A 17,423-nucleotide genomic window follows, 5' to 3' on the forward strand; every position below is an offset into this window, starting at 1 on the left:
GCCAGGCTGAAGGTCCGGCAACCACCAACTCCTTTCCCCTCCAACTGGCGGCGGTCAGGGGTGTTGTCCTCCCTGGATCCAGAGCTGCACCCTGTAAACGAAACATGTGGAGAGTGCGCTGGGCAGGACTCCACCTCACAGACGAGCCATTCTGCACACAGAGTACTGGTGAGGTCTCTCCCATCCCGAGGGCCTCTGTTGCAAAGAGAAGGAGAGAGAGAGAGAGTGCAAGGTAAACACTCCACCCCCTCCACCTGGCTGCTCCGCCGATAACAGCCGGCCTCGCCCTTTCTTGGCTTCTGCACTTCCTCTTTGAGCCTCCCTGACCAGACAGTGCAGTTTGGGCAGGTAACCCAATCCTTGCTCTTCCTGGGCCCAGATCAGTGCTCTGCAGAGAGTCCCGAGCTGCACGCACCTGACGCAGGTAAGAACCCCTTTGGGTGAGCCTGTGTGGGGAGGGTTTCTCCTGCCTAAGGGAGAAGCTGGCATGATGCCACTAGGTGAACGTGGACGTGGCTGGCAGGGGATAAGGGCCGTTCCCTACGCACAGAGACGTTTGCAGTGATCCTCCAACAGCTGTTTACTAGGAGAGCTGCTGGGATGTTGGGGACAAGGTTTCCCCACCCCCACCCCCAATCATATATGTTTTCTCTTCACAATAGCCTTGTGAAGTAGGCTCAGCTAAGAGGCAGTAGCAGCTTGTCTGGGGCCAGCCAGTGAGCTTGGGGGCTGAGTGAGGACGGGTCTCCCCAGTCCAACTACTTGGCCCAATGCGCTGCACTCCCTGTTTTCCTGGGCAGGATTTTTTCTTTTCTTTTAATTTTAAGGACAGCCATACAAGGCAGTCAGCCAGGGATCCTGGAACAAAGACAAAAGCCCAGTCTGGTCCCTTTGCCTCTGGTTACCCAACCCAAATGTCCGAAATCGGGCAAATTGAGTTTGCAGGGGAAGCAACCTACGGTTTCCCTTGCTGAACTCCACACTGAACCTTTGGCCAGAGTGGAGTTTTGCTGCTGCAGACCTCATTTCTGCAGTGCCAGCGTTACGTATGAACATCGACACTGCAGTTTGGGCCCCACGGAGCTGGAGTTGAGGGAGGAAGCTCCTCCCTCACTCCAGCCCCATTGGCTGTGCCGGCTGTCCTTCTGTTAAGAAGGGAGCCTGCACAGCCAACTGGGCACTAGTCTCTGGTTCCATAGAAGGGGATGGAAAGCTGAAGGGGAAATGCATGGCAACTGTTAAATTGGGGATAGAGCAGAATGACAATGGATGATAGGGAAAGGGGAATTCCCACAGAAATGAACACCTGGGCATAAGAGAGCTGCTTTTGGAATATATTTCAGGCTCCGGAATGTGAATTTGTTGCATGCTTATGTGAGGTTACTTGCATGCTTGAGTAAAAAGCTGTGGTATAGCTCGGAGTAGAACTTCATATAGTCAAACAAGATAAGGAGTGGCAGAATCTGGGTGGGCCAGATATGTGTCCAGAGACAAGAAAATGGGGTGCATGTGAGGGTCATGAAAACACCTTCTTGGACATTTGGACCACGGGAGAAATGATGTCATTCCGGGCCAATCAGAAAGACCACCTCGCCTCTTAGAGCCCCATCTTTCTACAGCTTAGAAAGACCAATCTAAGCAGTAAATGAGCAAGGCTTTTAGATGCCCCAGTGGAGGAAGGACAGTCCAGCTGAAAGACGCACCTGCTGTTCAGGTAAAGAAGGAAACAGCCACCTGCCTCTCCAACAAGCACAGATCTTGTGACTCTCTACTTGGTGCATTTCTAGACGGGGCTTTTCGCTTGGAATGGAGGGTGTGCATTCGCACATCAGTCAGATCTGCGCCAAAGTCCATGCAAGTTATTGGGGGGCACTTCAGACATGATTTGAGTTTTTCATTGTGCATTAGAGCCTAGCCTGATTTATGTCTGGGGTAGGAAAAAATCCACTTTTTGTGTCGATTTTGGGGGGCAAATTTGAACTCGCCGTAAAGCCTCGCAGCAAACCTGAGGTAAAGTCTGCTCTGTCTGGAAAAGCTCCTGGCCAGCACCACAGGGAAAGGCAATAAGAGGTAGTGGACAAGGCAACAGCTCCATCGATGGATAGTTGATTTGATAGTTGACACCTAGGCATGGAAGTGTGTGTGAGCACTTGATAAGAACAGCATAGGAGGAACTGGCCCTGCGCAACTGTTTGGGGGTTGATTTCTACAGGAAGGGAAAACCCTGTGATGCACTTCGCAGACTCATGCGTAAGCTCTCCTGATCAAACAGAAACTGCCTCATCTGGCATGCTGCGCTTGTGGTGTTACTGCTCCTTCTCAGGTAGGATCAGAGGGGGACTGCAGCCGGTGCTAGGGGACACCAGTGGGAGGGAGTGGCTGCCCTCTTTGCCCAACTTGAGGACTTCCGTCCTGGGGGCACTGGCTGGCCAGTATGTGAAGCAGGATACTGGACGGGGTGGACACTTGGCCTGATCCAGCTGGGCTTTTTTGCACTCTTAAAAGATCCTGGTTGCAGTCAGGACTCCCTGTAAGAGTCCCGAACCCCTGATTTAGGAAACCCCCCTAGGCCTTGTATCTCCTGGGCCTTCCTTCTCCTCCCTAATGCCCACAGCCAGAGGGGCACCTAGGTGGTTCTGGAGCCTTTTAACACGTGGATTCTGGAGGGCACAAACAGCAACTGAACTCACAAGAATCTAAGAATATAAAACAGGTGTCTATTTATGCAAATGTGCATTAGTAGAAACACTTCAACACACAACTTAACATAATCCCATCCCACATATGTCTTTCCCCACTCCACCCCGTCTCTAAAGTAGAGGTCACGCCTGAGGATTTGGGGGCCCCCAGGGGGTGTGGAGGAAGAAGCCCTGGACTTGGGCCCAGAATTCCAGGGAGGAGAAGAAGAGCGCCTCTGCCCACCGCTTGAGCCCTTGGCCCAGTATCCTTTGATGACTTGGTCACCCTGCCAACAACCATGGCTCTGAGATCCTGCCTCAAATATCAGCACATTCCAGGCCCCAGGGGGGCTCTGTCCACAGGGCGCTTGCAGGGGGTCCTCTTGCTGGGGCACAAGCAACAAGCTCCCATCCTGGGAATCGGGTGCCCTTGAAGAAGGGATTGCAACACGTGGGGGTTCTGTACACATGACTTTCCCAGGGTCTTTGAGAAATTGTTGAAGGCCCATTTATTTGGGGAGGGGTTTTTAACGTTTCAGCTGTAACTGCATCGAGTGAGTTTTAACTTTTAACATTTTAACTTGTAATCTCAAATTTTGGTTTTAACTAAGGCTTGGCTTTAGTCAGTTTATTCTCTCTCTCTCTCTCTCTCTCTCTCTTTGTTATTTTATTTGTGTGTGCTGTGTGTGTGATATATGTGTGTGTGGATGGATGGATGGATGGATAGACAGACAGATAGATTAGATTAGATTTTACTGATGTTGTTAGTCACCCTGAGCAGTAATATACTGTAGGGGTGGGTATAAAGAAGCATTTTAAATAAATACATACATGAAAGAAACAAATATGGGAAGCTGCTAGCTCTCTCTTTCGGCAGGCAAGGGTCACTTCCCTCCCCGGCAGCTTTTGCACCTGCCCAAATTCCCCCTTCGGCACTGCTGGCTGTGATGTGGCTTAGTTTAATATCAGCTGCTGTAAACATTGCAAAGTAATGTCACGGGAGGCTGAACTGTGGAGCAATCAAACTTGACTTATTGCTGTGCAGTTCCTACGGGTGCAGCAGATCTCAGACATGGCTGTTCCCTGGGTTTCTGCTTCCGCTGCACGCCGAATTTCTTTCCGACTACTCTTAGCTTCTTACTATTGCGAGGGGTCCCCCACCTTGGGTCCTCAGATGTTCAACTACAACTCCCATAATTCCCAGCCACCACAATGACCTTGGGTCACTTGGCTGAGAGCCCCTGCCCTAAGGCATGGATGCACACCACTGAACAGAGTCTTCCTCCAGGGTAACAGCTGGCCTCTCTGGTTCCTCAGGGCTTGCTATGCCCCAGAGCAAAGTGATGGCTTCAGGGTGCAGCCCCCAACAAGGAGAGAACTAGCAAGCAGCTCTGCAAGGCTAAAAGAAGCCATGCTTGGGTGGAGGAAGAGGGAGGGGCATGAGCGAGAAGGCTAGAAGGCCACTTTGGACCAAGGGGACTTGTGTTCCAATCCCACTCAGTCATGAAACTCACTGGGTGGCCTTGGGCCAGTCATCGAGGTCGTTCACACGACTCGCCACAGCAGGAGAGGAGTGGGGAAACCTGGGTCGCGAGGCTCATGTGGAGCCCAGGACCCGCTCCTACCTTGCTGCTCCAGAGCAGGGCTACCTGCTCTGCCTCATCAAGGAATCCCAGTTGCAGGGGAGCAACAGCAGGAGAGAGGACATGCTCTCAACTCCTGCCTGTGGCTTCCAGAGGCATCTGGTGGGAAAAGGAGGCTGGGCTGGATGGGCCTCCTTGGGCCTGATCCAGCAGTGCTCTTCTTCTGTCCCAACCCTGTCCATGTACCTAATGTTTTACTTAGGTTCAAGGGGCAATGCCCCATCTTACCCCAACAGCCCCGATTGTGTGTGCGATCAGGGCTGTATGCAGGATCTTCCGGCAGCCCGGCTTGCTCTTAACCACAGAGTGCCACATCTAGAGTGGCTGGGAAGCCGGAAGCTGCTGCATTGGCCTCTCTGCTGCCCATGCAATGCATTGCGGGATACTGGAAGACCTCCAGAGCCCTCATGCAGCCAGCTCCGCCGCACCTATCGTGTGGCAACGTGGCGCAGCGGAGCACCGATTCATGTGGGCCAAGGTAGGTGCTGTATACTCAGGGATTTGGGTTGTGAAGACGGCCTTATTTTCTCTCAGCCTAACCTGCCTCATAGTGTTGTTGTGAGGATCAAAGAACGCTGTCCTAAGCTCCTTGGAAGATTAATAGCGTTAAAGTGTAATGAAATAAAATCCTAAAGGAGTTGTGTGGAAGAGGGAATTCCAACAGGTGTGGCTTGGTTTTCTCTGCCCCTGTAAGAGAAGTGGCATCTGCCAAGATTCCCCCTTCTGCACTGGGAACCTGCTGCCTCCGCTGCCCCGGTAAGGAAAGGCAGCTCCCAGACCTGCATCTGCCCTGTGAATGCCTCCTCAGGGATGCTGCCATTGCCCCTGGGATGGCGCTCCAAGCTCTGCCCGGCCCAGCCTACCTACTCCGCATTGCGGCACCTGGATTGCTAGCATTCATCACCATAGAGAGACAGTCGCTGCTGCTGGAGGAGGAGGAAGGAGGAGGAGGAGGAGGAGTGTTCCAGGTGCATCCACCCCCCTCCTTGGAACAGCTTTACAGCAGGGGTTCCCAGCCGGTGGTCCTCCAGATCAAAGATTCTCCAGGTTGGGTCCCCAGATGTTATTGGACTCCAACTCCCATAATCCCCAACCAAAGGCCACTGGGGATTATGGGAACTGAAGTAGAATAACATCTGGGGACCCAACCTGGAGAATCCCTGCTCCAGATGATGTGGAACCACAACTCCCATCTCCCCCAGGCATAATTTATTTTATTTTATTTATTTATTTATTTTATTTTTACATTTCTATACCGCCTTTCGTTAAAAGAAAACCCCAAGGCGGTTTACAAAAATTAAAACATACAATAAAAGATACATACATACATACATACATACATACAATAAAATACATTGTGGAGGACCACCACATCAGCACCCCTGCTCTGGGGACGAGGGCTGCTCAGTGGGAAAGGACCACCTGTGTACCTTTAGAAGGTGCACAGAAGAGGGAAGAGCCCTGTCCTCCTTTATGACCCCCCACACGTGGGACTGAGCTCCTTCTCCCCCTTTTAAACACATTTTATGTTTACATGGGGCATCATTTCCCCTTCCTTTGGCCTCTTTTAACCCCCAAGCCATTCATTCTTTAGATTGTGGGCCACTGTGGGAGCTTGAGTAAAATGCCGCACGCCGAGGGCTCTCAAACATGGGTCCCCAAAGGTGATTGGACTACATCTCCCCTCAGCCCCAGAAGTGCCCCCTCTAACAGGGATTCCCAGAGGTTGCTGGCTACACTTCCCATAACCCCCAAGCAAAAGCCATTGCAGCTGGGGATTCTGGGAGTTGTAGCCAAGAACCTCTGGGAATCCCTGTTAGAGGGGACACTGATCCCCAGCCACCGTGGCCAAGAATTTGGCTCCCCCAGATAGACTACAACTCCCATCATCCCCAAGGGCCATGGTGGCTGGGCGTGACTGTAGTGGCACCGCGGAAGATGGGCGTGGAGTTCAGTGGTGTAACCCATTCCTGCCCTCTACACATGCTAATGACCATACATTGCTTATAATCATATATTTCTGCATATAGAATGTTAATTTCAGGCCTTTTCTCCTTGGGCCTTTCTCGAAGAAGTGAACTACGAACGGCCCTGGCTGGCTCTCCCAGACCAGGTGCAGACTCGATATTTAAGTCTTGCCAAATAGCACAGCTAGGCATCGGCAGTGCTGCCCAAAATAATTGGGAAGGAGGAGAGGCTTTGCCCAAGACACAGAGAACGGTTCCCAAAACATTTAGGGAAGACGAATCAGGCTGTGCCCAGGGTTGGAATGCCCTGGGCACCCAATCACACACTTGCTGATAAGGAGGCCTATCACTCCCTCCCTTTCCTGTCAGATGAAAGGAATGGCGTGCGATGGATGGGGAGGGGGACTGCAGCCTTTTCCAAGGGCTGTTCACAGGTATAAAAAAGGCAGACAGACTCCCTAAAGTGGGGAGTTCTGTGTCGGTCCAGGAGGAAGCCATGGCCGACGCTGCACCGCAGAAGGGGCACTGAGGTCGTTCCGTCCATTTGAGTGGACTTCCCACGGACAAGGTCGCCAGCAGGGGTCAGGGACCTACAACTGTTCTTTCATCTGTAATCTTCTCTTTATTCCATGATTCTCTTTTGACATATGACTTAGTTTCATTTCCTCTGCAATCCTCTTTAAACTGTTATTGAGCTTTGCTTGATACAACCTCTGTTAGCATTCAGCACTGGTTTGAGCCCATTGTCTGCGAATCCCAAACAACCTGCTGCTCATCGGCTGGCTGCCAGTGGCAATACAGTGATGGGAGTTAGTTGTCATTGAACAGCTTCTGGGGACCCGTGCTGGAGAACCCCTGCCAAGCTGCTCTGAGCCCATGAGGTGCAGCCGCAGGCTAGGAATTCAAGAAATGAACCGTGCCTCAACCACCACCTCATCCCCGTGGTTAAGGAGCCGTCTGCTCTGGGCTGCAGGCTGCAGCTTCCAAACAGGTTTGGGGACTCCCCCTCCCCTTCCTTCCCTCGGCAGTCAGGTGCCGCTTCCCTCCCTGGCACGGCTGGCCTGCCAAGCATCAGGACGTCCTGTTCGTGGAGTATTAGCTAATGGGGGCAGCGTGTTGTTTCCTCCCAGCTCAATATTGCTAAGTGATTCCCCTCCAGCAGGGCCCAAACCGGTGCCAGGAGAGCTTGCAGGCGGTGGAGGAGGAGGAGGAGGAGGAGGTCAGTGTGACTTTGCAGCAAGAGCCCACAACACCCTGCCAGGAAGTCCTGCTCTCCGCTCCATCCTCTCAGGAATGGGACTGCGTGGTTTACGGAGGTGGACTCCTGAAGCATGTGGGGAGGGGAGAGTTGCAGTGCCGAGGAGGAGTGCTGAAAGGTCAGCCAGACTTAAGGGACTGTTCACGGGAATGCAGGAAGCTGCCATATACTGAGTCAGACCCTTGGTCCATCTAGCTCAGTATCGTCTACCCAGACTGGCAGCAGCTTCTCTGAGGTTGTAGGCAGGAGTCTCTCTCAGCCCTATCTTGGAGATGCTGCCAGAGAGGGAACTTTGAACCTCAGATGCTCTTCCCAGAGCGGCTCCATCCCCTGAGGGGAATATCTTCCAGTGCCCACACACGTAGTCTCCCATTCCGATGCAAACCAGGCCAGATCCTGCTTAGCCAACCAGCCAATTTGTGCTTTCCAGACTAGCTGCTCAACAGCAGCAAAATGCCTCCATTCAAGCAAGTTGCATTGAAAACATAAATAGCAGGGGGAGCAGTCTTGCGGAAACTAACAACCTGAAAAAAACAGCAACCTTTTAACGCCGGATATACGATGTCCTAGCTCTATAGTGTAGCGATTACATTTCAGACAAGGCATTGGCAATGTGAACGGCACCCTGCTGTCCGTGTAGGGACTGCGGTGGAAGCACACTTCCGAGAGCCAACGTGACCCCCTAGCAGGGTCTAATCTGGAAAGCGCCCAGGCTACGAAGACTCCTACTACTTATATACCACTTTCCAGCAAGGTTTCCAAAGTGGTCTACATAGACCAATAAAGAATAAAATAGGATGGATCCCTGCTCCCAAAGGGCTCTCATTCTAAAAAAGAAAATATAAGGTAGACACCAGTAACAGCCACTGGAGGATAGTGATGTGCACGAAACCGCGGAGGCGCGATTCGATGCTGGCGGGGGTCTCCCTTTAAGGGGGGGTTGCACTTACCCCTTCCGTCACTCCCCCCCCCGCCAGTGCTCCATTTAAAAAAAAAGTTTTCAGGGTGGCAGCATTCCTCCCTGCCGCCCCTGCCCCCGTTATTGCCTGGAAATAAGGAAGTACGGGCTGCGTGCAGTTTTTTTAAAAAATGGAGTGCCAGCGGGGGGGGGGAGTGGCAGAAGGGGTAAGTGCCAGCCCCCCCTGCCCTTAAAGAGTGACACCCCCCCCCCGCTGGCATCAAACTTCAAACCGGCACCAGCACGAACTGGTTCGCAGGCCTCTTGCGTGGCCTTCGGACCAGTTCGTGCACATCCCTACTGGAGATTCGCTGTGCTAGGGATGGAGGGGGAGAGACAGTTGCTCTCCCCTGATTACTATAAGAGACCTACCACTTTAAAAGGTGCCTCTTGGCCCAGTTAGTGGGGCTACAAAGCTCCCCTCTGACATGAAGCTCCCGATGTGACCCAAGGACCTCACAGGACTGCTGGGCAGATAAAGTATGGGGAAGAAGAGAACTATGAACTCTCTCCTTGAGCTCCGTGGAGGAAAACTGGGATAAGCTTGCAATCTAAAAATATTAAATTACGGAGCCATATTTTGTGAGGGGCAGGCTGGTCAAGGCACTATCAGTGGCTGCTAGTCTGGTGGCTGTGGGCCATCTCCAGCCTCAGAGGCACGATGCCTCTCAACACCAGTTGCAGGGGAGCAACAGCAGGAGAGGAAATTACCAGGAAATTTAGGACCAACAAACAGAGGTACTTTTTCACACAACACATAATCAACTTGTGGAATTCTCTGCCACAAGATGTGAGAGGAGAGCTGGTCTTGTGGTAGCAAGCATGAATTGTACCCTTAGCTAAGCAGGGTCTGCCAAGGTTGCATATGAATGGGAGACTTGATGTGTGAGGATTGTAAGATATTTCCCATAGGGGATGGAGAAGAGCAGAAGTTCCCTCCCTGAAATCTCCAAGTTCCCTCCCTGACATCTCCAAGATAGGGCTGAGAGATATTTGTTCCTGCAACCTTGGAGAAGCCGCTGCCAGTCTGTAGACAATACTGAGCTAGATGGACCAAGAGTCTTACTCAGTATATGGCAGCTTCCTATGTTCCTATGTGGTGAAAGGCAACAACCTGGATGGCTTTAAGAGGGGTTTGGATAACTTCATGGAGGAGAGGTCTATCAGTGGCTACTAGTCGGAGGGCTATAGGCCGCTTCCAGCCTCAAAGGCAGGATGCCTCTTTGAACACCAGTTGCAGGGGAGTAACGGCGGAGGGAGGGCCTGCCTTCACATCCTGCCAGTAAGCTTGCAGTGGCATCTGGCCTTTTATAAGGTGTGACTTCAGCCAATCAGCACTGGCTGGGAGTTCACCCCTCCCCTGTTGTGGGACAGGTTGCACAAGGAACCCCATTCGCCGGAATATTTTCAGTTGTGCCAGTGAAGCCACGAAGGGCTTATTGATGTGGCCAGGCACCCAGATGGGTTGAGATCATGGCATTTTAGAGTGGAAAGGGACCTTGGAAGTCTTGTAGACAGAATCTGCGGCAGTCTCTCTGTTTTGAAAACCTCCAGTGGACCGAATTGCGCAGCCTTAGCTTGCCACAGTGCAAAGCCCATTCTTCTGCTGCCAAAGAATTCCTGCAGTTAGGAAATCCCTCCTGAGGTCTAGCCAGCCTCTGCTTCTTTGCCATTTCAAGCCCTGGGTTCGAGCCCTGTGCTCGGGAGCGAGCAACAGAGAACAAGTCCGTTCCTCCTGATCTGGCATGGCGACCCTCTGGAGATTGGAAGGTGGCTATCCTGCCTCCCCTTGGTCTTCTCTTCCCCTGAATAACCATCCCAGTGTCTTCAACCACAATCCTCCTAGGACATGGTTTCCAGACCCCCTCACTGGGAGGCTTTACTACGAGTTCACGTTGCCTGCAAAAACCAACACAAAAAGTGGATTTTTTAAACCCTGGATATAAATTGGGCTACACTCTTAACATGCATTTAAAAACAAAAAACAAAGCAAAACCTGAATTGTGTGTGAACTCCCCGATAGCTCGCAGGGACTTCAGGATAAATCTGACCGATGTGTGAACACACACCCTCCATTCCGGGAGATGCAAGCTAAAAGCCCCGTGTGAAAAATGCCCTCATGCCATTTTCTCAGCGCCACCTGCTGGCCGGCTTTTGCATTCTGTGAAGAACTGATGTTTACTTCTATGGTGAATGGTGGTTCTTAGTGGTGTGCCCGAACCGGTCCGGCGGCCATTCCAAAGAATGGCCGAACTGCCGGACCGGTTCGGACTGGGCTGGTTCGGGTCCGGGTGGGGGGTATATCTTTAAGGGCGGGGAGGGCTTGCTTAGCCCTCCCGCCTCCTTGCCCCCGCCAGCGCCCGTATTTAACATTATAGGGGCGCTGGAAACCAGCCGCCCCCCCCGCCGCCGCCACCGCCGCCGCCGCGAAATCACTCTTAAAAACATCCAGCCCTCCCTCCCTCCCAGCTAGCTGCCCGCCCGCCCCCCCACCCACCCACCCAGTCGCTCACCCGGTCGGTAGATACTAAGCGAGAGGAGCTCCGGCACAGAGCTCCTCTTGCTAGGAAGGCCTCCGGGAGAATGGTGGCTTGCGCGCGCGCGCATGCGCGCGCCACAAACCACGCCGTTCTCCGGAGGCCCGGTCTACCCGCCGGGAAAGGGCCGGGTAGACCGGGCCTCCGATCGCTGGGTAGACCGGGCCTCCGGCGATCGGAGGCCCGGTCTACCCAGCGATCGGAGGCCCGGTCTACCCGGCCCTTTCCCGGCGGGTAGACCGGGCCTCCGGAGAACGGCGTGGTTTGCGGCGCGCGCATGCGCGCGCGCGCAAGCCACCATTCTCACGGAGGCCTTCCTAGCAAGAGGAGCTCTGTGCCGGAGCTCCTCTCGCTTAGTATCTACCGACCGGGTGAGCGACTGGGTGGGTGGGTGGGGGGGCGGGCGGGCAGCTAGCTGGGAGGGAGGGAGGGCTGGATGTTTTTAAGAGTGATTTCGCGGCGGCGGCGGTGGCGGCGGCGGGGGGGGCGGCTGGTTTCCAGCGCCCCTATAATGTTAAATACGGGCGCTGGCGGGGGCAAGGAGGCGGGAGGGCTAAGCAAGCCCTCCCCGCCCTAAAAACAAGGCCCCCCTTCGGTGCCGGTCCGGACTTCTCCGGACCGTGCACATCCCTAGTGGTTCTTCACAGAACACAAGATTTGGCCAGCAGATGGCGCTGAGAAAACTGTGCGAAGACCCTGCTGTCACTCTGGACAAAGCATCACTTAGAACACGCATGGTGAAAGGAGGCCTGCACGCATCTTATTTATGCATTTCCCTGTGTATACCGCTTTGAGAACTTTGGTTGAAGAGCAGTATATAAATACTCGCAGTAGTAGTAGCAGCCCTAGCAGTAGTTCATGTTGAAAGGGAATAAAGCCATGCTTGCAAAAGTGCCTCCCAGTGCTTTTTGCTGCTGCCTGGAAACACCCTTAATTTGGGAGTGCCTACCTCGCTGCCATGAATCAATGACCCTTGTTCACACAGACAGGGCATGGCTGGCTATTTTCCATGCCTGCACACACTTCCTCCTATTTCAGGCCATTGGGTACTCAAGAGAATGCTCCACCCTATTCTTCCCAGCCATGTGCCTGAGAACCTGCCTGTACTCTCAGTTATAGGGCAGAAGAGCCTATGAAGTCATAGCCCCAGGTCAGACCCTTGGTATACAGGCAGCCATTAGTAGAGAGGTTCTCAAATGCTGGTCTCCAGATGCTGTTGGGCCACAACTCCCATCATCTCCAGCCACCACGACCAAAGGCCACGGTGGCTGGGGATGATGGGAGTTGTAGTCCCACATCATCAGGGGACCCGAGTTTGATAACCCCTGCTTCACACGGCAGACCAGGCATTTTCTCAGCCCAGCAGCCTGCCTACAATCTCTTTGGCTGGAGTTGCCCAGACTCAAACTTTGGGCCTGGGCATTCAGTTGAGGAACCCACAAGTGCTCAGTCTCCAAGGAAGAGGAATTCAGACACACTTTTAAAAAGAAACCTTTGCTCACACTTTAAGTGCTTGAGCAAAAAGCTGCTTTGGGGGTGCAGCATATAGTAGTGCTGGTGTGTGTGTGTGTGTGTATATTATCAGCAGGAAAGCAGTGTGACAGGAAAGGGGGAACCTTCAGCACCCCACCCGCCATGGTCCCCATCAGACTTGAAGCCTCTCCCCCAGCAGCTGTTTTTATCCGAGCAGGAGGCATTGCCTTGGTTAAGCACCCTTCTTGCTAAGGCAAGCTTGCTCACGTCTGAGGTGACCCTTCATGTCCCTGAATGTTATATGTGACTATTAAAAATGAAAATTGCAAAATTCATTCAAGGGATTCATTAAACCATCCACTGTCTAATTCAATTGCTATATGAGTCAGTTTTATGCAAAGGCCACTCCTATTGATTTGCACGGGGAAGTTCAAGCTGCATGAAACCCATCACAAGCCTCCCCTCCTCCGCCTGCTGTCCCTGCCGCCAGCCCAGGGCCCCAGCCTCTGAATGGAAAGAGCAGCCTCACTCCCAGGAATAGCCACTGAATCCATGGCACTTCCGAATGCCCTCAGGGGTGCTGTGGAGACCTCTGAATCGATGCCTTGTGAATTCCACACTGCCGTAATCATACTGCACAAGTGTTGGATTTTGCTATAAGCATTCTATGCATCTTGGCTTTTGAAGGACCCGGAGAGATGGTCTTGTGGTACCAAGCATGGATTGTCCACTTTGCTAAGCAGGATCTGCCCTAGTTTGAATTTGAATAGGAGACTATGATCTGACCACTGGGAAGAGCAGAAGGTTCCCAGTCCCCTCCCTGGCAGCATCTCCAGATAGGGCTGAGAGAGACTCCTGCCTGCCACCTTGGAGAAGCCGCTGCCAGCCTGGGCAGACCATACTGATCTAAATAGACCAATGGTCTGACTCAGTAGAAGGCAGCTTCCTATGTGCAAAGGGCCATAGGAATGCATGAAAATTCAATGGTCATTTGGAAGAAACAGTGTTTTTCTGTGGGCATTCCCTGCCATTCATTTTAGTACATTCTCTAGAGCACTTTCTTGCTTGCATGCAGAAGGTCCCAAGTTCCTTCCCCGGCAGCATCTCCAGATAGGGCTGAGAGAGACTTCTGCCTGCAGCCTTGGAGAAGCCGCTGCCAGTCTGGGTAGACAATACTGAGCTAGATAGACCAATGGTCTGACTCAGTATGTGGCAGCTTCCTATGTCCCTAAGAAATCCAAAACTAATTAATAATCTTCCTTATACTTAGCTCTTATTAACAGAGCAGTTATTCATATCTGCAACTTGGTTGCCATTAACGATGCCTTTTATGTTATATTATATTACTATTTTATTTTAGTCTTAATATAGATCTCCTGGCTTTGTTTTAGTTTCTTAATGTGATAATGGTTGGAGAAGGGATGAAAGAGGTCTTTCTTTTTGAATTTTTTTTTTTAATAGTCTGCACATATATTTTGTATGCTGGAAGTTCAAGAGATGTAACCACACCTTCCTGTTTTTATTTCTATTCTTTAAATTAAATTTTTTTTAAAAAAAGAAAAAGAAATTTTCAGATTGCAATTTGAAAAAACAACACACCTGCCTAAACATCCAGCACCGGCTCCACCAATAAGTAGACTTCAAACCTGGGGCAGTCAGACCAGCCTCGTTGGGTCTGTGCAGGGCTCTGGAGCGTTCACGGAGCTCAGCTGTGTCAAGCCTTGTTCATGGGACCATCTGAAGCCACGGCAGCCAAAGAGGGGTCTCTTCAGCCCTGCCTGCCAATCTGGAACGCATCCTTTTGAACCAGTTTTATTGGACAACTCTCCCTTCAGCCCAATGTGAAGCACAACAGGGCGGCTTATACAGGTGCACACCTTGAAATGGGAAGAGGCCCAGCCAGGGGGGACATCTACTAACCAGGGGAATTGCTTGTGTTTGGCTTTAGGACTGTCAGCATGTCAGGTGGTGGAAGCAGCTCAGAGTTCCAGACAGTGGACATGCAAAAGGAGGAGGAAGAGAAGAACCCGGGAGGGGACCATTCCGGCCGGGGAAGCTCTCCAGAAACGCAGCCAAGGACACCTCCGGCCTTTGCCTCCAAGTCCATTCTCTACCCCCGGCCGTACGCTGACCCATGCAATGCAAGGAGGTATTTCGTCACAAGGGTGAGTCAACCCAACTGAAAGAAGAGCCTGGTTGGTGGCGGGGAAGGGGCAAAACCAGAGAACGGAGACCTGTGGCTCCTTTTTATTCCTTGATAGCGGGAGGCGTAGGAAGTCTGGTTTCAGGTTCAGTCCCACACAGCTGCCTTTGAAAGGAACCAGGGTCCCTGGGGCCACCCACTGATCTGCAGGGATTGGACCTACTCAGAGGCCCCAGTGGAGGCGTCACTCCAATGGGCTGCATAATTGCATCCACTGCCACACTGGTGGAACTCCGCCAATTCCGCAGCAGAGGAGGAAGGAAACCGTCTTGTCCAGAGGTGGAAGCAGAATCTGTAGATCTGTAGCAGCACTGGAGTGCTGGGCCAGGGTCATTCTTTAGTGTAGCTCATGTCTGCAGAAAGTCGGTAGAGAAAAATGCAGCTGGTAGGTGGGCATTGGGAGAGGAGAGCTGGTCTGGTGGTAGCAAGCAGGACTTGTCCCCTTAGCTAAGCAGGGCCCACCCTGGTTGCCTATGAATGGGAGACTAGGAGTCTGAGCACTGGGAGATCTTCCCCTTAGGGGATGGGGCCACTCTGGGAAGAGCAGAAGGTTCCAAGTTCCCTCCCTGGCAGCTTCTCCAGGATAGGGCTGAGAGAGATTCCTGTCTGCAACCTTGGAGAAGCCGCTGCCAGTCTGGGTAGACAGTACTGAGCTAGATAGACCAATGGTCTGACTCAGGATATGGCAGCTTCCTATTTTCCTAAAGGCAAGACCGTTTCATATTGCTGTAACAGTCTCCTCATGTTTCCCCACACCCCATGTTTTGCCTCCTTATTCTTTTAGTCAGGAGCATTTGACCAAGCCATGGATGATCTGAAGACCCACGTGGTGGAGAGCATGGGAGAATTTGCACACAGCTTCTGGCTGCTGACTGAGTAAGCCCCTCTGGGGATTCCCTTATTCTGAGCCATGTTCACACAGCAGCTCTTCTCAGCACTTGGCCATTTCTGTTGCCTTGGTCCAGGGTTGCCAGCAATCACCCGGAGTAATTCTGGTCTATGGCCTTTTACACAGATGTGTCAAACTGCAACATCTAATTCCTCTATGGCCTTTTAGTAATCTGTAGCAATGGAACTTAGAAGGGCAACCTTGCAGAGCTTGTCATGAGGCTCACTTAGCAACTTCCTGGCTGTCTGCACACAAAGAGAGTTTAAATGTAGATGCAAGTTCCCTGGGGCTGAGACCTGTGTGTGAGGACATGACCCAAAGGGGTGCTGCACTTTCTTACTTCATCCCTTGTTATCTTTTCCTCTTTGCTGTCTTCCCCTTCCACCTGCCCCCCACCGAGCAAGCAACACACTGTCCAAGTTTAGAATGTGCAGCCCCCTTGGGGCAGAGAACTATTGTTTATGCTGCCCTAGAAAGGGCTATGTACCCTGATGGTCCAGTATAAATTATAATTTTTTAAAAAACTGTTCCTGACTCAAGAATGCTCTTAAAACGCCCTTAAAACACCTCTGTGCTGTGAAATTAATAGATGTTACCTTTTCTACCAGAAAGACTGGATTCATGGCAACTTCTGGCAACGGCTGCCAGTGTTGTTTTCTCTGGAGCTTATTTAATTATACATGGTAGAAATCCCAAATGGCCATGTGTAATGAGACATAAAATAGACAAGGATACTGGGTGCATTATCTGATTATTTTTCTTGCCATTTTTCAATAAAGCTTCTTTTCCCTCTCTCTGTGCTGCCACCTGGTGGCTCCATCTGGTGTAGCAAAGCCCTTTGCCGAAATACCGTGAAAACGACATTGCAATGTCTTAGGGCCAGAATCAAAGGTTGCCTCAGACTCCTGGTTAATGGATGGCTTTAGAGCCAGAAGTGCTTAGAAGTGGTCCATTTATGCCCCCGCAAACAGCCACAGGGATCATGATTCAGCACAGCCCAGGCACACAAGCAGCCGTGCTCAGAGGGTGGGGTAACTGATTGATTGATTGATTGATTGATTGATTGTATTTCTGTACTCCTGGAGAGAATCTATGTGGTCACTAAGAGTGGACACCGACGTGAGGGCACTTAATCAATCAATCAGTTTCCATACTGCCTGATATAGAAATCTCCAGGCGGTGTACAGTTAAAACATAATATAAAAACAATATAAATAGTTAACATTCATAAAACAGAATAAAAATCTCAGTGAATTAAAACATATTAAAATTTAAGTTTCAATTGAAAGCCTGGGAAAACAGGTACGTCTTGAGGGTCTTCCTAAAAGCAAACAGAGAAGGAGACGCTCTTATTTCAGCAGGGATATTATTATTTCCCGCTCTTCCTCCAAGGAGCTCAGAGCAGTGTACACAATTAAGCTTCTCCTTACAACAACCCTTTAGTAGGTTATGGTGAGAGAGAAGTGACTGGCCCAGAGACACCCTGCAAGTCTCATGGCTGAATGGAGATTTGAACTTGGGTCTCCCCGGTCCTAGTCCAGCACTCTAACCACCATACCACGCTGGGTTGTAGTCTTTGAACTACAGCCCTGAGGTTCCCAGGCAGTCAACGGCAAGGGTTAGCTCATGGCAGGCCCGCTTCGGAAGGACTCAGCCTCCGAGGACTCAGTCAGCTGGTGGTTCCACGCAGGAATCTCTCTGGGTTTCCTGCTCAGGGCATCGGGGGTCTCTCAGGCCGTCCAAAGACAAGCAGGACCTTGGGTCAGTCTGACTCAGAGAGTAGTCCATGGATTCTGGCCACAGAGAGCAACCAGGGC

At 51.7% G+C, this 17,423-nt stretch overlaps 1 protein-coding gene across 2 annotated transcripts in view; it reads left to right on the forward strand.

The window, feature by feature from the left end:
* Positions 1-333: 333 nt before the first annotated feature.
* The window catches only part of TPRG1 (tumor protein p63 regulated 1), a 64,139-nt gene continuing 47,049 nt past the window's right edge, over positions 334-17,423 (forward strand). Inside the window, exons 1-3 of one of the 2 annotated variants that reach the window (XM_053305188.1) lie at positions 334-424; positions 14,463-14,679; positions 15,502-15,593. In XM_053305188.1, coding sequence (XP_053161163.1) covers positions 14,473-14,679; positions 15,502-15,593 — 299 coding nt within the window. In that variant the 5' untranslated portion in view covers positions 334-424; positions 14,463-14,472. Of the gene's footprint in view, positions 425-4,660; positions 4,800-14,462; positions 14,680-15,501; positions 15,594-17,423 lie in introns of those variants that run through there. The other variant, XM_053305187.1, reaches the window with a different exon arrangement.

The sequence above is a fragment of the Hemicordylus capensis genome, chromosome 3, assembly GCF_027244095.1.
Source record: "Hemicordylus capensis ecotype Gifberg chromosome 3, rHemCap1.1.pri, whole genome shotgun sequence".
Taxonomy (NCBI): domain Eukaryota; kingdom Metazoa; phylum Chordata; class Lepidosauria; order Squamata; family Cordylidae; genus Hemicordylus; species Hemicordylus capensis.